This window comes from Drosophila miranda, chromosome XL (genome assembly GCF_003369915.1).
Source record: "Drosophila miranda strain MSH22 chromosome XL, D.miranda_PacBio2.1, whole genome shotgun sequence".
Lineage (NCBI taxonomy): Eukaryota > Metazoa > Arthropoda > Insecta > Diptera > Drosophilidae > Drosophila > Drosophila miranda.
Window position 1 is genome coordinate 18,885,184 of NC_046673.1, and position 24,949 is coordinate 18,910,132.

The window sequence follows — 24,949 nt, forward strand, 5'->3', positions numbered from 1 at the left end:
TTTGACAAGGCCAATCTTTCAGGCCGCCATGAGTTGAAAGGGGGTTGGAAGAGGGGCTAAAAGGGGGGCTGAGAGGGGGGCAACTAATGAGTGAACGTGTTCAAGCAAATTGGCCCTAACGGCCCTGTGCCCTGTGTCCCACATCCTTTTGGGCTAATCAAAGTCCTTCCGCAAAGTTTCTGCTCCTCCTCCCCCCCCCCCCAGGAAGGAAGGACATTTATTGACCAAATTAAAAGATGCACAACAAAAGCTTTGTCATGCTGATGTCGGATGATATTCTGTCCTTTGGGGCATAAATCATAAGAACCAGCAGACGCCCCCTTAAAATATCGCATACAGTGGAAACTTTTCCAAAAACCAAAAAGAAAAAAAGAAAAACAAAGCCAATGAGGGGTGGAGAGTGGGCGGGGGGATGGACAGCAAAACTTTTAATCTTAAATCAAGCGAACGGACGACGACAAATGTTCGACACAAGGCACAAGTCCTCTGCTCGTCTTTTGTCAAATATTTACCCAATAAATTCCCATTAAAACTAACAATTGGTTGACTTTTGAGCTTAAATGAGAGTCCAGCTTCCTCTTAGGAGGGGCTGAGGGTGCCCTTTTTGGCCTCCTCCTTTCATCGTGGCCTAGATGAGGCGCCACAGGGAGGAGACACCCCACAGATTGACGACACCCATCGCAGGGCGAAAGAAATACCGTTTAAGGGGCACGATCATTTATTCGATTTCATGGAATTTTCATCTACGAATCACAAGGCGGTTTGTGGTTTGTTTTTGTTGTATCGTGCCGCCTTTAAATATCCTTGAGGTAGTTCTTGTGCAGATGAGACTCGTCCTCCCCGTCCTCTTGCACTTCCTCCCGCTCCTCCTCCTCCAGCAACTTCTTCACCCACACCTCGTACTCCAAGTCAAAGTCCTGTTCAGAGTCCGAATCGGAAACGGGCACGGGTGGGGGATTGTTCCACGGCGGCGGCATCATCTTGAAAGATCTCAATGTACTCGGAACTGCGACAGAGTCCATACACAAGAAATGAATACGGAATTTTGATTAGTAATCCAAAAGTGCCATGCATCTTTTTTTTACCTTTTTTCACAAAATGTACTCTATATGGTTTTGTATTTTCCGTTCTATACGTTGTTGCTTCTATAGAGCTCTCGGCTGTAATGAGCAATGATTTTTTTTTTTGGGTATCGTTGGGGGGGAATGTCATCCTCGACAGAAGGCTTTCTCCCCGAGTGCTTGATGCTCTGTTTTCAAGCCATTCAAATCCGTTTGGAAATCAATGAAAATCCAAACGAAAACTCTGCTTTATTGCAGTTTTGTGGTGGTTGTAGGGGGGGTGGGGTTTGGGCTCCCAAAATATTGTTGTGCATAAATTTGATTGCATTTTGATTTCATTTTGAACTTCTTATTCGCAAAATTTCAAATGCAATGCAATTTACGATGCTCCAAAAGATGATTTCCGTTGCACACAAATTGGGGAGACAAGTCTCTACCCCGCTCCCCCTTCCCCCCCTCTCCCTCCCTCTCTCTGTTTCACTCTGCAATTATATTTCGATATTCCAATGCCGTTGTCCCACTCGCGCTCGAAAATCCAAACATCCTTTGGCCCCGCTGGCTTTTTTGGCATCCACTCGCTGGCTCCCCATTTTCCATGCCAAAAGAGGGGCGTGCCCGGAAGTGGGCGGCAGCGCCAGAAATGAGCAAAAATTATGAGTGCAGAATTTTCTAATTTAATGTGATTATTATTATATGCATTTTGCAGTGCTGTTTATTTCGAGAATTTCTTGGCTCCAAAGCCCCCGAAAATGTCATTAGTGGAAGCCAAACGGTTGGGTGGGGGGGGGGGGGGGGGTAGGCACAAAAACAGGATATAAATTAAAGAGATTATTTGATAAAAAGACAACTATATATGGGGTACATTTTATGGAATAAGAGAAAAGTTCAATAGTCGAAAAAATTCAAAAAATAAAACAAATAAAGGAAAAGGCCTTTGCAGGTTTCTTACGTAAAGACCGTGTTTTTTGTGGCTGGATTTGTGGGACCGAAAACCAAGTCCTTTTACGGTGGGACATCGATAGACCATCATTGGTGCTCTTCGAGCATCCTTGAAGCTGCTCTTTTGCTTTCCCTTTCCCTCACTTGGGACTTGTGCAAGTCTCTCTCTCTCTCTCTCTCAAAGAAAATTCGCGCTTGTCAGCCATAAAGGTGTTTGCTCGAACTCCAAGCCAAATCCTCCAAGGGGCGGTCATAGGACACTGATTGGCACTTCATGCGATGCGATTCTCGGCGGGGAAGACCAGTCGAATGGCAGCTCCCCAATCAGCAACCACTCACGTGCAGCTGAAGCAGTGTGGCAGTGGCATGTGGCATGTGGCATGGTAACAATGGCAACAATAAACTGAGCAAACAACTTCTTGGGGGCGCACAAACATCTCGGTTCTTGTCTAAACACTCGAAAGGAAAGTAAAAGGAAAATTATAAAGCGAGACAGAGAGAGAGGGGGAGAGGGAGGGGGAGAGGGAGGGGGAGAGAGGGAGAGACATCCCATACATATTCAACAGCAAGGACATCACATAATTTGCCCCTGCCTCCCTGCCTGGCTGCCACACGAGCATCGTGCCACCCGGGCCGTCCGTGGAATATCAAGCAACTAAAAAGTTTCACGCAGCGCAAACTTTAAGCTGCAGGAACCGCACACCTCTCTCCATAACATAAGCCAGGCCCCATGCCACATGCCACATGCCCCCCACCTCCCTCCCCGGAAAAAAAAACTGTCGCCAGAGCAAAGAAAAACAAGAGACGGCAAAAACAGACTCGAAACCGTGGGATTTCCTATAGTTAAAGGGAATTTCCCACCACCATGGAGGGGGCCTTATCGAATGCCTCTTGTCCTTGGACTATGGCCTCGATGATGCCTCGTTTTATGCACTTGTCACCGCGACTTTGGGGCCGCCCACTGTTCCCTTATCGGCAGGACGAGGACGAGTCCCTTTTGCCAGACGGCCAAGCGGCGACTTTATCGGTGGCACCATGCCCCATGCCCCATGCCCCATCTCTCTCGCTTTTTGTGTTTTTTGCTCCTGTAATGCGATTTTCATTTCTGCCGCGAACTAGCTGGGTGTTCCATTCCACGTTCCACCCGTTGACTGGCATTTAGCCATTCAGCAGGGCTCCGGGCAAATGGCCACGCTCGAAATACAAAGGTAAATATCCGGAATATTTCGAAGAACAACCACATGGCACATCACAGCAATTGGGGGCACCCTCGAAAGCTGAAGTTAATTTTTTGTTTGAGGACTAACCCATAGCTGCAATCCAATGTTCATTAGCTGCGGATCCCCCGAATTATTTTGTGTCTCTGGCACAGCCTTCTGCAACTGGCACACACATAGATCCCGGGGGGGATTTCCTTTGCCAAATGATTTGGCCGAATGCCAGAGACAAACAGCAGCAGGAAGCACTGCAAAAATGCGCAATTTGCAATTGGAATATCTGCTATATACATGGATATACATACATATATATATATATCCATTTATGTACACATGTATGCTGTCTCTCTCTCTCTGGGTTTTTGGCACTCGGCCGCATAAAATCAAAATTAATTTGCTAATAATGTTGTCGTAATTATCTAATTGCCCCCCCCCCCAAAAAATCGCCGAGCATATCAAGTTTCCGCTGCGTGATAATTACAGGACCTCCAGCCACCAATTATCCCAGAAATTTGACAATCGACATCGAGGCTGAGGCTTTTTGGGGTCGAATCGATGGCCCACTCTTGGAGGGCTTTGGTTACCAAAAAAAAGGTAACCTTTGTTGCGGAAAAATCCACCATGTAACCGACAAAATCCAGCGATTTTTTGGGCATCTTTTTTGGACTTCTAGCCAGGCCTTTGGGGCGCCACGAACTCCTCGGACCACGGGGACCCCAGGCCGTAAAGCTCAAAGAGCAGAACAGAATGGCGGGGAGGAGCAGGGACCATGGACCAGGGACAAGGGTCTTTGCACGTCCTCAATGTGGGCACAAAGGAGGATAAAGTGGCGCCTTTGGGCCCACATTCGATTTCAATTTGGCATTTAAATTGTTTGTCCTGTCTGTGCAGCAATTAAGAGACGGACACACGGCCTAAGCGCGCAATTAAAAGGCTGCCGCTTCCAAAAGTCAGCAGGACGACCCCCCGACGACCCTCCGCCACAGTCACTAAGTGCGCTCTTACCCTCTGTTTGCAGGTCTCTTGGGTGCGACATCGGGACATCCATCTGCTGACTGTCGGCCGCTATACGTACACATCGGATCAGCGATTCGAGGCCCAGCACTCGCCGCACGCCGAGGACTGGTCCCTGCGCATACGCTATGCCCAGCGCAAGGACTCGGGCATCTACGAGTGCCAGATCTCGACAACGCCGCCCATCGGACATGCTGTCTATCTGAATATTGTGGGTAAGTAATCGAAATATATTTTTTGTATCTGTATCTGTATCTGTATCTGTAACTCGTAGGCACTTCCTTGATTATTGAATTACTGAAAGCCACAACTAGCTTGGGGGTCCATGATTTCGCGCAGTGTGATCTCAAGAGTGGCCCCAAAACACCCAACACTGTCTCTCCCTCTCCCTCTCTCTCTCCTTTGGCCCTCCTTCGGTTGGCCTTCCAACGGGTGCTACGTGTGTGTGATTTGCCAACTACTTTGATGTTTACACTGATATCCAATCTGGCAGCAGCAGCAGCATCCACACTGGTGTCCATTCGAAGCTTCGTTGGCAACACCAAATGTTGACCACTTGATGGGGTATCTATTTCCGGGCTCTCCGGGCTACCCCGGACTCTTCTTTTTCGCCCTGTGTGTCGTCGCACATGTTTCGTGTCGCCGTTTTATGGCAGCTTTTTGCTGCTTTTGATGATTCCCCTGGGCACCATTTGCACTTTATGGCCGACTCCTTGGCCCACCCGACACACCGATGCGCAACGGAGGTAGCGCCGCCCCCCTGCCTCGGCCCATAAATCACAACCTATGCAGGAGAGACTCCAGGCATTTCCCCCAAGAAGGATACACACACACAAAAAAAAGAAGCCAAGCCACAAAACTAATGACACCACCACAGAGAGCATCAGCTGTGCTGCTTGGGAGTATCTTACGGATAGTTATGGATGCCAGAGAGCTGAAGTTTTGATGGCCAGAACAAAGGGATACAAAAGTATCTAGTATCTGCAGTGGAAATTCCTGTCTTCTGCTCCTCATTTGGAAATCTCTTTCATTTTCGCCCCCCCAAAGAAGCATAATTTGTTTTATTAATTTCTGTTTTTTTTTGGGGGGGTTTTTCTGGGAAGAAAACCATCCACTTTCCCTCGCACTAGCCTCCAACGAGAAAACACAAACAAATGTGAGAGAATAAATAATGCAAATTTGTTTATTTTTCACACTGTCACAATATTTGAATAGTAATCAAAGCAGAGAGGAGACACGCCTGAAAGAGAGAGCCCTAGGACACGGAGAGCAGCCCCCAGACAGAAATGTGGGGGCTAGGAATGAGGGGAATTGGAGGTGCGAGGACTTGCAGGGAGGCGCACGAGGGACCAAGGGGAACACATGTACGACTGGGCTGTGTGTGTGTGGATTCGGCAGACTATAAACATAAACCAAAACCATTATTATAATGTCAACACAAACACACACACATAATTCCACTTTCAACACTTTTGCCTTTCGCTGGGGCTGGGAGGAGGACCGCAAGGATAAAGATATAGAAAGAGGGCTAGGTGTGGGGCTAGGGATCGGTGGCAGGATCGAGGGGGGGTGTGGTTAGGGCGTGGCCGTGGCTGTGGGCATGGAAATCACGCACAACACACATTTGCGGTTGCGGAAAGAACTACAGAGCGTGTCCTTGTTATATGCCAAATGCCAGCAAATAAAGTGTGTGGCATTCGTGACGAAAGTAAGGCCAAGGATGCGTCAGTTTCTAGCATTTGTCAAATGGCGACGATGGTTAGCTATTTCCATTTGGAGCGATGGAAGGATATCGATGAAGCGATGATGGAAGCTCCTCCATGGTGATGGTGGAAGGAGGTGTTTTCTGTTGAGAAATCGCCGGGTTATTGGTTTTCGTTGAAGGACAACCGACGATATGCTGAAAGTCAAGGGACTAATGGTAGTGACACGATACGAGTATCTAATGAATATGCGGACAGGGAAATGGATGGATGGGGGCCTCGGAAATAACCTCCATTTAAAGCCCCCTCTCTCTCACTCTCAGGGCCATCAATTTGAGAGTTTTCTTTGATATTTTTAGGGCTATTGCACCCACTATCTGTAGCTGTATCTATGGGAATTGAAGGCTAAGATCCACCTCGTAAAGTTGATCTTGCAAATGGCCAGCACTGTCTCGGGCTCCAACGTTTCTCCTGGAAAAAAGGATGTCTATTCAGCCAGAGAGAGAGACTTTCTGTCTGACTTTTTCGCGGCATTCCCTGCTGCTATTTTCGGCTGAAATTTAAACAGATTCCCTTTGTTAGAGACTTAATTTATTGATCCACAAATTCCTCTTTCCATGCCCCCATTACTCTGTTTCGGGCGCCACGTTTATCCCCTGATTTCGGGGACCAAAAGCGGCTTTAAAAACAAAGCCAAAGCCTGCGACTCCCAAAGCGGGTCTCATGGGAAAATTGCGGGTCATTCGAAGGGAGAGGGCACTCGTGTGTGGGGGCGTGTGGGCATACGGGGCGTGGCAGTGGTTGTGTGGGCTCAAAGGGGCGTGGTCGTGGCCCCCGTCTGTGTATGATGATGCGTTTGGGTTAATATTAAACAAATATTACGCATACGACACGAGGGACCGACCACCAGATGGAAAATCATCAAAAGCGCCTCTCATTGTGGCTGTATCTGTGTATCTGTGTATCTGGGGGGTCTGCTGTATCTGCTGTGTCTATGTGCATGTGTGTGTGTGTGGCTTTCGGATGCGTGTGGCGCCTGGAAGTATGCAGTAGGTTTATTATTTATGCCATTCATGCGGTGATTCTCTCTCGCATTCGAATAATTGGAGAAGGAGTTGCCCCATGCCGCATGCCACATGCCCCATGCCCCATGCCCCATGCCCCACTCTGTGGCACATTCCCACGAGGAATTTATGACCTTTTTTACTTTTAATTTGGCCAAAAATGGAGATGCAGATAGAGAGATAGAAATGCGATTCACAGACAAAAGTTCGGCCATGCATGAGATGGAGGCCACTCCTCCTTGGAGGCCATTTGGAATTTGGATTATCTTTTGGTGATTTTTAGTTTCTCCTTCGCCCACTTGCGAACTCAATTACTGAACGAATCGGTAGGTGGAATCGCATCTCCTCTGCGGTCTGCGGTCTCCGTGACCAAAATGCAAAAAGGATACGAGCAGAGTCATGGGGAATCGACAACGAGAGGGAGAGCAGGGAGAGCTGGGAGAGCACAGAGAGAGAGACAGAGAGAGAGACAGAGAGAGTGTGAGACACTCATTAATCAACGTAATTTCTGGTGGAGAGACTCCAATCTCTGGGTGGAGTATAAACGGTGCTTATGAATGATTCATGACTCCTTTTCGGTTAGTGCTCGCTCTCCCTCTCTCTCCCTCTCCCCCTCTCTCTCTCTATCGAATTAGTTTTGCTGCATTTGCGCCGCTGCCTTGCACTTTGATTAATCGCCTTGTCAACATTTGTAGCCTAATTTGCAACTTTTATGCCGGGGCTTTCGAATGTGATTTATGGCCCCCAAAAAATATTGCCACCCCCTCCGTCCGTACAAATACTGTGTGTGTTGTGTTGGCTGTCACTTAAACTCGTGTAAATCAAACAATAAATTTCAATAAAAACACAAATAAAACCTATCAAATGTCCATGTTTTTCAGCCCAAAACCCACGAAACCCCCCCACCCCCCAACCCAATGAAATAAAGATTCTCAAAAGGGGCAACCTTTGGAGCCCGAACACACACACACGCACGACGTCCACTCACTCACCCTCTCATTCGCTCGCCCACTGGTTTTACTGTTTTTCTTTTGTTTTGTTTTGGGTCAAATTTGATTGCTGTGTGTGTGGGGGGGGGGGGGGGGGAAAGCTTGTCGAAGGTGGAAAAATCAATGCGAAGGAATTGGAGATTCTGCCCCCACAGCTGAAGAATCTCCAGGAGCGCCCAAAAGTGCAGGCAAGTGCTTGATACCCCACATCAACAAATGTCTGTACAGCCGAAAATACCCCAAGTCGATGCTCGATACCCCGTTCCTCAGTTCTTGCATTCCTTCATTCTCCTGCAAACCACCGCAAAACCACGCCCCGAGCCTCACTGTAGAGAGAACGAGAGGGAAACGGTCGGTCAGCCGACAGATCAGCGGCCGCAGGTAGAAACCCAATGTAAATAGCAACAACAATGCTCCGGGCAGCAGCTCTGTTAACGGCGCTGTTAATGCGCCATCCCAGGTTAACAGGCAAACAGATAAACAGCATTCGGCATAGCATTTGCTCGCTCTCTCTTTCTCACACACGCTCCATCTGTTGGTTGCTGCGGCTTGCACATTCGTGTCGGGTTATCAGCAGATCTTGCATTCGGCATTTTGCGAAAGATAAATCGTTGAGCTGTGGAATGCAAAGAAGCAGAAGCTTAATTGTATGTATGTCTATGCTGCGTCGTATGTAAGTTTGTTTGGCCGATGCAAACGGCTGCCGAAACGCAATTAATTCTCGCCTACCTGCTACGAAACTGTGAGCGCCGTCTGGGATCGTCAGAGAGCAAAAAAGCGCGAGAGCGAGCTTTTAACAGAGAGCTCTTAACAGTGAGAGGCAACAGGCTGTTACCCACGGTTTGCCCGCGCTGCCCTGAGCAGAAGCCTCTGGGTTTAAGCTGTTCCCTCCCTCTCCTCCCTAATCTTCTTAGAGTATAAAAGTTTCGCCCACTTTAACGAGGTGTGCATGTGTGTGTGTGTGCCTCTGTTGCCGCCATAAAGGTTAACATAATGCTGCCCCTATAACATCACACAATCACCCACTTACTGGGGCCGAGAGAGAGAGAGAGAGAGAGAGAGGCAAAAGGCTTACACGCCCATAAACCTTTATGTTTTTTCAATTGAATTGTCCCGAATGCCAGAGCCAAACAGAAGGTGGAATGGATCCTTGCGAATGGATCCTTTTTGTTTGCTTTTCTTTCGGCGGGGAGGTAATAAAATTTGTTGCCGCTTGTCGCCACCATTGTTCTACGAGGCGCGATTTTATGGCCAAAACGTACAGAAAACTTCAAGACGGAACTTTCTGAGGAAAATTATAGTTTTTCGGGGTCGAAACGATGCTCGGAAAATTATGGGGAATTTTTCATCCGCGAGAGGGCGGTGGGTGGAGGGTGGAGATACATATTTGAAGGCAATTGTCGAACGGTTGAATGGAGGAGAGGCATTGTGTCCCTCAGAAGTCAACAAGGCGCAGGACACAATGGGAGGCACGTACACATCGATTCGATTGTTGATTGGTTTAATGGCTTATATATCGCATATATATACATCGTATATATATATGTATATATGCAAAATCCACTTTTGTCCATTGATTGACTTCCAGAATCGAAATTCGTAGACAAAAGGCTGGCAGTTGTACGGGAAAACAGCTTGCAATTGACAGCAAAAGCAGCAGCCTCATGTGGCATGTGGCAGGGCAGGAATCTATCATCAGAAGTCCATTATGGATGCAGCACAATGCATATTATATATGTATATATGTATAGGGTACGTGCCACAGCAGCAGCACACATTTTGATAATCACCGAGAGATGATGATGCCAGCGGCAGAGGCAGAGGCAGCGGCAGCTTCAGCATTTCGTGAATCGATTGTTATGTGATTATGTGTCCTGGATCGAGTGGAGAGAGTGTCAAACAATTTATGCATTTCCCCATTGTTCCCACTTTCCCAAAAAAAAAAATCCCAAATATTCGTTGAAAAATAAAACAGAAAGCCAGCCGTAAGATTCAATTCGTTTTGTGAGTATCATAGAAATAGTAAAACACTCGTTTCTACAACAGAACTGTCGCTCTCTGTTTACGAGTGAAATAATGGACGAAAGTGCATCCCCTTCCCGGGAGTCTCAGGACGAGGACGGGCCCACCCAGGAGGTGTTGGTGGAGGATCAGCCTTCGCGAGAGACGCTGATTTCCATCGCCGAATCACTGATGCGCACGAAGGCCGAATACGAAAAGCTGCTGGCCATCTCCATGGCTGGCGTGAAGGCGGACATAGATAATCTGGCCGAAACTATGCGCCAAGCCCTGGCCCTGCTGCAGCGCAACGGGGAGCCTTAGCTGGATGTCTACGCCGTTCTCTACTGCCTGATGGAGAAGTCGTGTGTGCTCGGCCAGTACGAGCAGCAGACACACCCGTAAATACATTCGCCAGAGACACGACTACAGATCGTAGCTTCAGCAGCAGAAGTACCACAAGAACATATAAATAAATACATACATACATACATATATATATATTGCTACAAAAATCCAAGCTTTGACGTTTATTCCTTTCGTTCCACGAATTCCCTGATTTTACTCGCTCCCAAGTAGCCCCACATCAGAGATCAAATCTGCCGCAAAATGGGGCACGTAGACAGGGGGGGAGGGGGGGGCAGAGTTCTAATGGAGATTGAGAGATACGAGATACGAGACACGAGGCACTCCTATGAGAGTGTGTTGCACAAGAAAATTGGGCCACCATTTGCCAGTACATAACTTGTACTAACCTTTGGCGCGGGCGCCACCTCCAGAGAGAGAGAGAGAGAGAGAGAGAGAGAGGGCACATAACCGTTAGCCAAAGTACAGTAACTGCACTTTTAGACACTCACAGATAGAGAATGGGAGAGAGCGAGAGCAGCCAAAAAAAGCCATAGAAGAAATCCCCCAATTTATGAGCAGAAAGGAGTGGCAGAGAGAGTGCCGAGCGGGTATGAGGATTATTATAAAGAGTCTGCCATCTGTATCCACAAAAAGACTAGAAAAAAATACCAAAAATACCTATCTGATGGATTCAGGCGTTAAAAGTGTATCAAAAGCTTCGATCCATTCAAGTGTGGAATTTCGAGGCGGAAAATATTTTCCAATAGTGGCTGCCCAAAAAAAGACACAGAGAGAGAAAGAGATTTCAATCAATGTCCTTGAACTAATGACACAATTTGCTGCTGAATTTGTATCTTTTTGTATCTCTCTCTCTCTCTCTGGTGTATCTCCATATCTTTGGCTGCCCCCCGCCCCGCCCCCTTCGGGCTCTGCTGTCATTTTGCATTTATTCTGGTTGACTTTCTTTGCTATCGTTTTTGTGTGCTTGTATTTTTAGCCTCCGTTGTTCTCTTGGTTTTTTGCTCCTTCGAAAAGTCAGAAATTGTTTTACGATGAATAAAGAAAGTAAACAAACGTGTAAATGTCAAATACAAACACACACACACACATATTCATGGGGACGGGGGGCGAATGAGATGTTCCAGGGGGGGGCTGTGTGCTGCTCTGTTCTTCCCCTAAGATACGACCCCTGGTTACGCAGCAGGAAAGAAAACAATTTAACGCAACGGTAGATAAACTTTTCTTAAACGAGGACGTTTCCGAGTGTCCTTGGCCCCCTTCTCTATAGAGATATATACACAATACTGCTGTCTGTACCCGTTCCATACCCTGTAATCCTCTGTGCACTAATTGGCCATTTTGTTGGTATCTTGGCCCTCATGATGGGTATCTCTTGTTCGAGCTTGCGCCTCTTGTGTTTTTTACTTTTATTGTCGAAATGAGCTCTCAAAATGTTTTATGCCCCATTTTCAGTGCTTATGCAATGGATTTTTAACCTCTCTTTTGCTCTCTTTTCGTGCAGAACCCATCACCGAGGTCATTGGCGGCCCCGACCTGCACATCAACAAAGGATCCACCATCAATTTAACCTGCATTGTGAAATTTGCACCGGAACCGCCGCCAACCGTCTCCTGGTCGCACAATCGCGAGGTGAGTGCGCCCCACCAACGCCCCACCACATGACAGGTGCACGTGTACTCCGAGTATATATGGGGGGGTCTATACTGTACAGTGTGTACGATATATGACAGTAAAAAGAGCGTGGGATAAGAGCAGCATCAATAATTACATTTGACAAGGGTCCGGCCCCACTCCACCGGGGCCACTGCCCAGAGATGTCTTACACTTTTTACGATTATTAGTGCTCGGTGGTAGTGTTTATTCCCCCCAAACGCCACCCACAGAACCGTTAAGACCACTCGAGCAATCAGGAAAGTGTCCTTCAGACACTCTGAAAGGTTTTGGCCTTCGATTAGAAATACAGAAGTAATTTAGAAAATTATAGAAAAATCAATTCATGAGGAAATATCCCTCATCTTTAGGTCACCTTTCCTTCAATTAAATACCAAAGAAATACCTCAAAACTTTCGAAGATAAAGAAAAACACACAACACATTTTAAAGCCCTTAAAAGTGTGCATTTTTCAAGACTTTCTAACTCTTGAATTTCGATTTTTAACTTTTGAATTTCCATTACAGAATGATCCTAGATACAATAAGGTACAAAATATCCACCAACACCAGCATCGGTGAAGCTTTTACATTTTTCTTTATGATTTCCTTTTTGTTCTGTTGTAAGTCCTGCATCCTGGTCTGCTCTTTTGAGACTAAAACGACTGTCATTAATAAAAATTTAAATAACATGAGCTCTGGAGAGCCACAGACCGACCGCCCCCCCAGCATCCCCCATCCCCCAAAGAAATCTGTAGCAAATTTCGTAGAGCAGCAGCAGGAGCGGCAGGAGCAGCAGGCATCTCCCGATTGTTGTGTGTGGTACTAAGCTCTGTATTCTTTTTTTGTTCTGTTTCGTTTCTCTCTCGTGTTTCGGGTGTTATTCATTTCAGGTCATAAATTTCGATTCACCTCGCGGCGGCATATCATTAGTCACCGAGAAAGGTGTACTGACCACCAGCCGTCTCCTCGTCCAGAAGGCCATACAGGAGGATGAGGGCCTCTACACATGCGCCCCCTCGAATGCCAATCCCACATCGGTCCGCGTCCATATCGTTGATGGTAAGTATAAAGCCAGCCAGCCGGACAGTGTCCGACGTCCTAACACTATGCAAAAGAGCACCCCATGTACCTTTCCTGTTTTTTTTTTTGTTGGTCGAAACGAGTGTATGCCATGTCCGAATGAAGGAGATCCTGGGCTACGTGGGGAGCTCCCCATTTTGGGCTGGGTGGGGGCTTCCAGCAAGACAAATGTGCGGGCGCCCAAAAGTCAACTAAGCTTTTGCTTCGGCTTTATTTGACAGACGAGCTGAGCAGAGCAGAGCAGAGCAGAGCGGAGCGGAGCGTTTTGCCCGGTGATTGACGACAACTTTTCCCAACACTGGAGACGCCACGGGGAGACGACATTAAACATAGAGAGAAAGGGAGAGATAGAGAGAGAGTAGTCCCTGGGGGCAAACGACTGAACCAACAATTATGTGTAAAATTTTTGAGCGTTTTTGACCGCAATGCAAATGGAGCTCCAGCCATGAGTGGGTTATTCTTTCAATTTCCGATTAAAATACTAGGAAAATACCAAAAAAATACAATTAAAGCATAATAAAAAATACCAAAATACTAGAATGAATTACACAAATATTTCCAGCTTTTTCAGATCTTTTTTTTATTCCAGAAAAATACTAAATGTTTTTTAGACATAAATTTAATAATTTGTTGGCATAGTTTTTGGTATTTTTCTGGGTGCGTACATATATGGATAAACCTCTAAAAAAACAACAGTTTCCACACTCGTTTGTATCTTCTTCTCATCAAAAAGTTCAAGTTTCAGGCCAAAAAAAAAAAAAGTCATAGGTTTTCACTTCAATTGGAAGTCCCATTCTGACAAATAGATAATGTCCTTTGTCGAAATTTCAAATACTTCGAACTTCCAGGAACAAAATTTTGATTTTTTAAAAAAATTTTTTTTATTTCAGTATCTTTAAGTATTTCAGTATTAAATGCTCTGCTTGTTTCAACATTTGTCTCTCATTCCGTAAAACCATTCAAGGTTTTTTTGTGTTTCAAAAATACTGCTTTTAAGCCCGTTTCATACAATGTAATAGTGTTGGAGATTTTCATCGTTTCTTAACCGCTAAATCTTTTGGAAAATATATTTAAACTCAACATTCAAATTGAGTTTCCTTAATGTCGTGATTTTTGTTTGGTAAACTCTATAAAAATAGTCGAAAAATACCACACAAAATTCTAGAAAAATACTAAAAACATAAGAGAAGAAGATACAAATATTGTACATCTTTTTTTTATCATTTCCCCGCTCGAGAGATTTGTCCATGCGAAGGGCCCCGTCCTCATGGATTTCCATTGGTATATTCCAGTATATTTTTTCACAAGTTATTTGCATCTTTTTCTAGAAATCTTCAGAGCTATATCTCATAGTTTTTTGGTCTATATCTACTTGAAGTTCACCGCCTTGTAGCCACCTCAATTTGTAGCTCTAGTATTGGCCAATAACCCAAGAAGCAGGAGTACACAGACACACATATGTACATACATGCACAGATACTCGTATATGCACACACATGGAACACATGGAAAAGTCAAAGAAAATTAGTTGAGGAAAAAGTTTGAGCATCAACATTTGCGCAAGTTTTGACTCGTTTATGCCGCAGACGCCGCAGCCACTGTGTGTTGAGCTTTGGATGGTTTTCGACTCCAATCTACTCCCCAGTCCCCAGTCGCCAGCCCCCAACCCCCAACCCCCAACCACCCATCTACTCAGCCGGGTGCCAGGCGCCCCATCCGCCTTCCGCCTTCCGGCTTCCGCTGAGGCCGGAAAAAAGCGCTTACAAAGCAAAAAGTTTAACAACTTGAGCGCAAATGACTTTGGCGTGTAAGCGGCACGCTACAACAAATATGCCCCTGGAATTAGACTAAAAATAACAGCAACAGCAGCAGCTGACACTCTGGCAAAAAGGCCAAAAGCAGGACGAAACAGCAGGAGAAGTGGCAGGAGTAGCAGTAGCAGTAACAGTAGCAGTAGCAGTAGCACTACCATGGCAGTGGTAGCAAGCAACTTGTTAAGTGGAACAACTGCTGAAACTTAAGTAATTAACACAAGTTGTTTGCGCCCCAACGTTGCCGCAGGGCCAACGCCACACAGCCCGGCACGGCCCAGCGCCATGGGGCATGGCGATTGATGGGGTAGCAGGGTGACAGGGACAGCGGGACGCCTTCCACCACATTTCCAAGTAGTTTATTTAATAAAAGTATCTGACTACGGCCAACCCCCTCTCCTTCAGCCAAAAGGCAGCAGAAAGCCAAATTGAAATCGACACAAAAGCCGTCCAAATGCCGGCAAAACAGAGAGATCAGTCGTGGTGCCAAGCCCCGAAAAGGGAAGAAGAGTATTAGCCACACCCCATCCCCAATTCCTCTTTGAGCATCGAAGCATAGCTAAGAAGGTAAATGGGTTTTTTTTTTTTGGGTACCAATCATAGCCGAACTTCACAGCTGAAACATTGAGTATTTTTTATATATGTATCTCTTGGACGCAAAGATACTATTTGGTGTGGAATGAACTTATTTGAGACTTGAACAGGCCTGAGAATTGTTCGTTTTTGAATACACGGAGCGGGTATTTTATGGTGGTTCTAGTATTTTCTGGCATTTTTATTAGGCATTTATTTTAGTAGATTTATAGTATATTTTCAAGGATTTTTTTGCATTTTTTTATTCTTTTGTATATTTGATATTTTTTGGTATTTTCATAGTATTTATAGTGCATCAGTTGGTATCATTTCTGGTATTTTTATAATATTTATACTCCATCAGTTGGTATCTTTTCAAGTATTTTTTAGCATTTTCTTATTTTATATAGTATATTTGGTATTTTTATAGTATTTATAGTCCATCATTTGGGATCTTTTCAAGTATTTTTTAGTATTTTCTTATTTTTTGTAGTTTATTTGATAATTCTGGTATTTTTATAGTATTTATCTTTTGCTCTCAGCTTCGAGGAACACTATAATTTTTCCCCCACCTTTGGGAGGTCTCTCTTCATTCGGGCGGGATTCCCATTCGACAGCCAGCTGTTCCTTTCATCGAATCGCAGTTTCAATAGTTTTTCATTTCATATTTGTATTGTGCTGGCACCCATCCAAAAGGGTTTTCCAACTCACTTTCGTGGGGCTTTCAGGCTCATATTCGTTCCCGTTTTTCTGGTGGCTTTCTTTTCCTCTGAAATTGCTCACTCGCATGTCCTTAAGCCCCTTGGCTTGCCGCCTGTCTACTGAGGCGCCTATACATACATGCGAGGCACGAGTGTATCTTCGTTATTGCATTATTGATAATGCTGCTGCTCCAGCATCAAAGCCAAAGACAAAAGCCGCTTACTGCTGTTTGTTTTGCCTTGTGTTTTGGGCAGAATTTGATGCGATCATTACACCTAGACGCACAAAAGTCGACTGACATCAAAGTCATTTTCATTAATTGAACTGCTTCTTCTGCTGTCCTGCAGGCGGTCTTTTCGACCACACACACACACACAATCGGTACGAGACCCCAATCCAATTAAGTGTTGTTTCTATGACGCTTTTATCTGCAGGAGTGGAAGAGCGTCCTTCCCTTCTGCTCCACTCCTGCCTCCTCATTACTGTCATAAGTGGACGAACGATTCATTGTGTCTCCAATCCACCTACTCCTCCTCCTCGAAGCTCCGACGATGTCTAATTATGTCAAACCGTATTAACTAAGCAGACCAGACGTTCCTTTTGGCTCTCACTCTCTCTCTCTCTCTGTGCTTTATATCCTTCGTAATTAGTGGATGCCTGGAACGCTGGAACGTCGCTTCTCCTGGTTATCGGCCATTGTCGTTTAGCATTCGGCATGGAAAACTTTTCAAAATGCTTAGCAGCCAAAGAACTTGGGGGTGGGGCGGCAAAATGGTTTGGCAAATCTGCATTCATTTCCCAAGCAAAAAGAGAGAGTGAGCACAGGCAGGAGACAGGGTGGGGTAGAGGAAGAGAGACACTTAAGTAACAGCTCATGATGCGGCATCAACGAACTCGTAAAGGACGAACGATGCATGATAATTGAAGCAGGAGTCGCCGCGTCGCACAGAAACACAGACAGAGAGACTCTCCGCGAGCGCATTTCATGCCAAAATTTATGGCTCCCGTATCTGCCATCTGTGTGCTCGATGTGCCACCCACTTCCAGCCACCCTCCGACGCTCCCCATCCCCCCAAAGATGCCACTCAAGGCATCCATAGTCCATGGCCCATGGCCCACTCTCCGTCTCCTATTCAGAGTAGTCTCCAGGAAGTAGTTGGGCATCACAATACCCTGTAATTAAAGAGGGAGCACCGTAGAGGCAACAGACGGTACGAAGAACTCCAGATATATTTCTCGGATACGGCAAGGTCAAAGATACACCTCTTATCTATTCCTATTTCTCTGCAGTCGGTTATCATTGATGGATAGTTTTCCATCTAACACCAATATCGGTAACCGGTCATTTATTCAGTATTTTCTGGTACTTTTTGTAATTTCTAGTATATGTGCATTACTACTTGGTATATGTCTTGTATTTTTTTGGTATATGTCTAGTATTTTTTATTTTTATTTTTAGTATGTTTTATTCTATAATTTTCTTGTATTTTTTGTTTGTTATTCTTTTGGTATTTTCTAGTCTTTTTCTGGTATTTTCTTTGTTTTATTGTAGAATTTTGTTCTACTCTTTTAGGTTTTTTTTGTATTTTTCTAGTATTTTTATGGTATATTTTTGGTACTTTAGTTCTTAACGTTCCATTTAACCAAAGCTGCATTTTTATGCATTTTTTTTTAAATTTTGTGTTAATTTTTACTTTTAAAGGGTATCCCTTATACGCATTCCACCATTGTACATTTCCCTCTTGTTTGTTGCTGCTTTCTGTTCATCTTTTCAGTGTTTTTTTTTTTATCCAGTAGCTTGGCGTTTTTATTGCCGGCAATTAAGTTAATAGGCAATAAAGCTTCTGGATTTGCCAGCCATCGCCAGAAGCAGTGCCAGCAGCAGAAGCAGCAGCAGCAACAGCAGCCAGGGATGCAGATACAGATACATCCTATAGATGCAAGCTTAAGGCTCCTTCTCTGGCGAATTTCTCTGGCATGAAAAGTGCTGCAGCTTTCAAATGAACTTATTTGCCATCGCATTTTGCTCACTCTTAGAAACACTTATGTAAATGCATCCATTAATGGGGGAAATACTTTATGAAATACGTATTTGGGAAGTACGAAAATTGGATAAGAATTGGCAAATAAATCACTAAAAAATTGCCTATAATAATTATTATAATATGTAAAGGGGCAGCATATGTAAATATCTTTTAGATTATGAATCGGTTGTGGATTTCATCGTCCCAATATCATTTCCCCAGCAAAGACGACAGTTCTGCATATAATTTATTTGTTTTCTGAGGCTCTGGAATTCGGCTAGAATCGAATGGATGGTCTGCAGAGGCAATGCACTCGAAATTAACTCAAATTTCATGCATAAATTTTGAGAGCGTATGTGCCTGCAGCGCCGTCGATAGCCACTGTGTTTTGTGCCTCCGATCGAATGGCAGCTGTGACTCACGTATCCGATATTCAATTGCAGGCGAACATCCGGCGGCCATGCATCATGGAAACTCGGCGCCACTTCAGCCACCGGCTTTGATCTCGATGTTGATGCTTGTCTGCAGCACTCTGATTCTGCTGCACGCCTCTGCCTGCTGCAACCAAACCCTACCCAAGATGAGGACACAACAACAACGAGGAGGCAACGGCAATGGACAGCTGAAGGACATCAAGGGCGGCGAGCGGCTGGAGAGGAATTCGCTGGTGTCTGGGACATGACTAGCCGGCCCCCGCGTAACCGGAGCCGGAGCCGGAAATGCCATCGAAATGCCAACTGGAATGAAGTACTAAATATTCCATAGAGCGAGCTGCAGAAAGACAGAGAGAGAGAGAGAGTGAGTGAGGCGCGGGGGTAAGGGGCAGCTGCTCTCTGGTTTTCCGTTCCAGTTCCAGGATCCTTCCAGCCACCGCCTTGGTTCAGCGTTCTCCAAATCGTTTCGTTTCTCCTTTTTGCCCCGCTCCACTTTTCGCTCTATGAGTGGAATGCAGAGGGGGAGGGGCATGCGTGAGTACATCCTTTTTATCACTAAATTAAGTAGTCGTTAGATAAGGTCCTTTGGGAAATAACTGGAGCTGGAACGACAAGGAAAAACAAAAAGCAAAGCCCAAAAAAGAAAAAACAAACAAAAAAAAAAACAAAAAAAAAAAATAGTGCAGAACGAACAAACGAACGATTTTCTTCATGCAACATGTTCTTGCAACAAAACCATTAAATTCAAAAGAAATACAAAAATATAAGCCCATTGTAAATAAGGCATCGGATGAGAGATTGCCAGCAGATCAACAAGAAACACACAAAAAGATACAGTTACAGATACAGATGCAAGTGGGAATACAGATATTGCATTGCGTAATGGATTCAGATTCCCCCTGTTTTGAGATGGATCCATTCCATTTTATAAGCTATAGGTGTCTAAAGATAAATACATACTCGTAAATATTACATACATATATATATGCGCGCAGAAACAGATACAGATACAGATACATATAGATATGATGATCCCTCAAAATTTGAGGTGGACAGATTGTTTTTTTTTAGGCTTAAGTTCAAGACTATAGTAAAATCTAAGTAAAGATAAAGATTCAGAGAAAAGAAGGGGCAGGAGGAGCAAAAGACGTAGCAGAATATACAGAATGATGGGTAAAGGATACAGGAGGATTATTTAGTAATGTAAGCGAAAAAACAAAAACCACAAAGAAAATCTTAGTATAATTGTATCTTTTTTTTTTCGTGTCGCATCAGATCTGATCAGTATAATAATCCGTATCTATCTCTCTCTCTCTCTCTCTCTCTATAGAAATTGTTGTTGTATGTGTGAGAAAAGATACAAAAGATACATAAAGAGAAAAGCCACAGATAAAGAAACAAATACATACCTATCCGATTAAAAAAGCATATTGCTATTGAAACTATCTCCCTCTCTCCGTCTCTCTATAGCTATCTCTATCTCTCTCTCTCTCTCTCTCGATATATACTTCTCTCTCCTTCACACACAGACAGCACACATAGATACATAGATACTCTATCTCTAAGCCAAGCTAAAAGAAGAAGATTAAGTTTAGAAAAAGAAAGAAAGAAAGAATCCGCGATCCCACCCCACACAAAAGAAGACAGGGTCTAACCCTCCATTCCCCTCTTGATTCCCTTCCCCCCAGAGAAAAGAAACCCCCCCCATTGCCCACGTCTTTCCAGCCCTACCCCCAGCCCCTTTCTGTGAACCCATTTCTCATGCTCTAAATATAGGAAAAACAAGATACATATACAACAGATACTCTCCATACTAAGCGCGTAATTACATGGAATATGTCATAAAAAGTAACAAGATTCACGACGAACCCCAAGAAGGAATATATTTTATAAATGTGATGACGTTTAGAAAATTAAAAATTTATGGAATAAACAAAAAACCAAAAACGAAAAACCAAAAGACCAAAAAACAAATACAAACAAACAAAAAATAAATTAAAAATGAACCCAAAAAAAAAGACTACGAGAAATTTCAGCAAAATCCAATCCCTTGGAAAAAATCCCCTTCAAGATAGGTTATGATCCCCCCTGCCTTCCCCCAACGACAACAAAAAATATGGCCCCTCAGCCGGTTCTGCAATATGTGTGTAAAAAAATGGTTAAAAAAAGTGATCTAGAAGGAAAAGGAAGGATTAGGTGTTGTTTTGTCTTTGGGCTGCTTGATGACGGAGGTATGGCACTCCCATGTAATATCAGTAGTCGATTGCAGAGCAGTCCTTGAGGTAGAATAGGTAGAAAAAGTCGAAGATGAGAGTATGAGGCGTAGGAGTATACCGTATATACTATTTGATCTACTTGTCCATCATCTAATCGCATTGCACTAGAGAGCCCTAAGCAGATCAGAAACAGAACGGAGGGGAAAAACTGAATGTAATTCAAAAACCAAATACAAAAAAAAGAAGCTACAACCAATTTCTATATATGTATGTATATGTATATGTATGTGTAAAATAAGGGTGAAAACGAAGAAAAAAAAACACAACAAAAAAAATAAAGTCCACTACGAATGAAAAAAAAAAAAAAAAAACGAGGGTATCACTATAATGATGATAATGATACCGTTAACGATAAGCGATAATTAAAAATGTGTTGAACCCCGAAAGGAATTTATGTTCGATTCGATATGTCTGTATATTAATTTCACTGTTATTATATGGTTTAACCCCCCGCCAACCACCCCTCAAAAATGAGTTAATTAATGAGAGAAATCGCTATCCAAAAGGAAAACACACAAAAAAAAAAGGGAAAATACAATTTTTAAAAAAATAAATGTGTTACAATACAGAATTTTAAGGGCAAAAAATTGAAAAAAACAAAAAAAAAAAAAAACAATTTTAAATGTGAATTAAATATAAAAAAAAAAACCATAAGAAAACAAAATGCCCCGAACAAAATATCTATGGTATATGTGTGTGTTGCCTTCCAAAGCGATAAAAAAAATGGAACACTTTCAAAAATATTACGATTCATAAATAAAAAAAAAAAATAAAAAAATACAGAAATACTTATACAGTAACATCAGAAAACATCAGATATATATAGAATCCATATATGATACGATACATGCTCGTTCGAAGGAGAGAAACAACACCAACAACATCATAATGCCACAGCACAAGCGGTAGTCGAACGTTGTTTTGCTGTTCAAATGTTCCCATAAGCGAAAGGCTACGTTCGTTTTGCCTAAGACGAACAGAAGACCATTCAAAATGAGTGATTCTTAATGTTTAAGGATAAGATACAGTTCCAAGCTCTAAAAAAAGCATTGTTTATCGGTGTAACATTAATACTGGTAAAAAATTCGTGTGGTTTTTCGCATTGGAGACTCTGCCATATCATCTCGCTTAACAATGAATGTCCTGTCGAATGGGAATGCTGTGGCATGAACACCCTCACTACATGAGTGATTCCAAAAAATAAAAACAAAATATATGAATACTAAGAGTGCATGAGGTTTTTGGAATAAAATTGATAGCCGAAACGGAAGGGATATACACACACAGAAACACACACAAATACACCAGGGATAAAGACACTGCAGAGATACAGATACATATACCAATCGACACGAATACTGAAAAGAGGCATGCAATTCCGAAAAACTATGAATTCAATAAAAAACTGTATAAGAAACAAAAAAAAAATTTAATGTTAAAATGGCTTTTGATTTTCACATTGGAATGGGGGAGAATCCCTGCCTAGAGAGCATTCCACTCGAGACATGCATTCACTTCCCCTCTAGCTGAATGGAGGGCATTCCATCCTCTAGACACGGCTGCAGTGGAGGTCCTTTCGCTGTGAATGGATGACTGCAGTCTTCAACTCAACCGCTGGCCAACGAAATAAATAAGAGCCGCCACCGATATAATTTATGCAGAACGCTGAGGCATAACCTTTTTTTTTTTTACGAAATGAATGTCGGTCAGGCAAATAGTGGGAGTATTCCACTGAGCAAAAGAGGTAAGTGTTTCAGGGAAAACCAAAGCTCTCCCTTAGCTTCGATTTGTGAGGAGTTAGAGGGACTAGGGATGGTTTTGGAATCTTCATAAGGGACTGGAAAATTATCGAATGTGAGATCAAAGAAAATAGCCTCAAATTTCTGGCAAAAGTAAAAAGGTATTGCAGAGCAAAAGCAAGTCTAAAGGTAATGTATCTAAAGGGAAGAATGTAGAGTAGAGAGCCAGTGATAGATCTTTGTCCAAAGATTAACAGACACAAAAAGTAGAATAGAATATTCATGAAATATAAGACCATCAGAATTAGTAGATATACCTCCTAAAATAGCAAGAAAAGATAAGAGATACAGAGAAAAGATGGCTTAAAAAAGTACAAGATAACTTTTCATTAAAGATAAAGATTCTTCATTAAAAACTTTATGGAAAAAAATGGACTGATTCCCAGTCCAGAATTAGGTCAGATCTTCGTTTAAGGCGCGGAATCCCTTTAATAGGCTTTGCTGTAGGATGAAGGTCTTTGGAGCGATGGTGTTTCAATGGGCTTTTCACCTTTTCCACGTTGATTACATGAACAATTTGCTCGATTGATTGTTCAGTCGATCGTACACTGTCCACTTGTCCATTCCTGATTTAATGTAATTAATTTTTAATTTACTAGAAGCCTTTAATTGAACGAAACTTTGTCTCGTTGTTAATGTATCATTCGCTCTCTCCGTCTCACTCTCTTTTCTGTCCCTGTGGTTCGTGGTGCGTCTCTCGCTGTCTCTTTGGTTTTCATTGAATATTTTATTTGATTGCATTTTGCATTGTCAGCCTCGATTGCCTTGCATTACTCTCCTTTTCTGATACCCTATAATCGCATAGAGAGTAACAGAGTATGGGTTTATATGTAGAGTCAAGACAAACTTCTGAGATTTGGGATTAAATCCTTATTTTGTACTTAACAAATTTGTTGCTATCCTCAGTTTTAGATTTCGAATAATTATTATCTATATTTTTTCCCAAAATTTTCAAGATTCCACGAATATAGAACCATAAAAGATTTAAGAAAAACCAGTTGCCCAGGAAGACAAGTTCTCGAAAACTTTCTTCAAAGACTTTTTTTCCCACTCCTTCTACTTTTTTCTTTCTCTTTCTTCTGTTTCTCACTCTTCTTTTTTATTCCATCCAGAGATAATATTGTCTGTATATACCTTTCATCCCCGCAGAGTAAAGGGTATTTTATGATCGAATCGCTTAACTAAAGCGTTCTCTCTTATTTGTTCTTTTTGTTTTGTTTTTTATTTATCCTTGTTTCTCCCATTTATTGTAGTATCTTTCGCTGTTGTTTTTTGCTGCTTGAAACTCTGCGGGTTTTCCCTTATATTTTTTATTCATTTATTAATTATTTTATTGGTTTTTCATACTCTACAACTCTTCCTTTTTTTTCTCTTGGTAAATTAATTTACATAATGCATGACACTTTCTGAATCATGGACGCGGACGCGATGTGAATGGAAAATGGCCATAAATAACGCCCGGATCCCTGACCTTCTCTCTCTCTCTCTCTCTCCCGTTGTCTCTCTCTCTCTGTCGATGCATATTAACTTAATTAGTTGAGAGCGTTATTTCCTTACTCTTCCGCGTGCCTTCCGCTCCGTTCCACCACTCGTCGCACTTTTATTTTCGAATTTAATCGCAATTTTATTTAATGTTTTTATAATGAGACACCGAACAGAACGAGGGGGGGGGGGGGGGGGGGACCGACCATACCGATATGAAATATTTATAATAATATCCCCCCGATCAATGATAGGGCATGTGTCCAGCTGAGGAACAGGAGGAGGAATGTTGCGATTGAAACCGTTTTGGCGGCATTGTCTGACAGTTTTCATTAAGGACCTTAACGTCGGTCCGTCGAAACAATATTTCCCTCGCCCAGAGAGGACATGGGATAATGCCATGATTGGATTGAAAGCCATTTTTATCTGATTGAAGGAGGGAATGGTGCCAGCAGGAATTTCATTGAGCGAAGCATCGGATGAAATGTTCTTTAAAGCGAAGCTTGTGACGAAATTCCAGGAAGAGTCAAAGCAGAACAAACCCAAACAAAGAGAGAGAGAGAGAGAATGGAAAACAAGTAAAGTGTAACCTTTAACGTTTATATTGTGGCACCCGAAGTGGCACTCGGCACTCCGCTGCATTCGTTTACCGTTTACTCGTCTCCCTCAATCAGAATCGCAACACGATCAACGCTGAAGAGAGAGCGCGAGAACGAAATGTTTATCAGCCGACAGATCAGCAGCCGCCAGCAAAAACCAATG

General features: G+C 43.3%; 2 protein-coding genes across 4 annotated transcripts in view; one reads left to right on the forward strand and one right to left on the reverse strand.

Moving 5' to 3' along the window:
* LOC108164714 (zwei Ig domain protein zig-8) overlaps positions 1 to 20,516 on the forward strand; it is a 169,871-nt gene extending 149,355 nt beyond the window's left edge. For 2 of the 3 annotated variants that reach the window (XM_017300592.2, XM_017300593.2), the window contains 5 exons: positions 4,236 to 4,446; positions 11,856 to 11,983; positions 12,532 to 12,552; positions 12,897 to 13,065; positions 18,640 to 20,516. In XM_017300592.2, the coding sequence (XP_017156081.1) occupies positions 4,236 to 4,446; positions 11,856 to 11,983; positions 12,532 to 12,552; positions 12,897 to 13,065; positions 18,640 to 18,878 (768 nt within the window). In that variant the 3' untranslated portion in view covers positions 18,879 to 20,516. The remainder of the gene's footprint in view (positions 1 to 4,235; positions 4,447 to 11,855; positions 11,984 to 12,531; positions 12,553 to 12,896; positions 13,066 to 18,639) is intronic. The other variant, XM_033387911.1, reaches the window with a different exon arrangement.
* On the reverse strand, positions 706 to 1,218 carry LOC117186744. Its single transcript, XM_033387944.1, has 2 exons — positions 1,086 to 1,218; positions 706 to 1,006 (listed from the first exon to the last, which is right to left on the reverse strand). Exons 1-2 carry the CDS (start codon positions 1,210 to 1,212, stop codon positions 795 to 797), a joined length of 339 nt encoding a protein of 112 aa, XP_033243835.1. The 5' UTR covers positions 1,213 to 1,218; the 3' UTR covers positions 706 to 794.
* Positions 20,517 to 24,949: the final 4,433 nt, after the last annotated feature.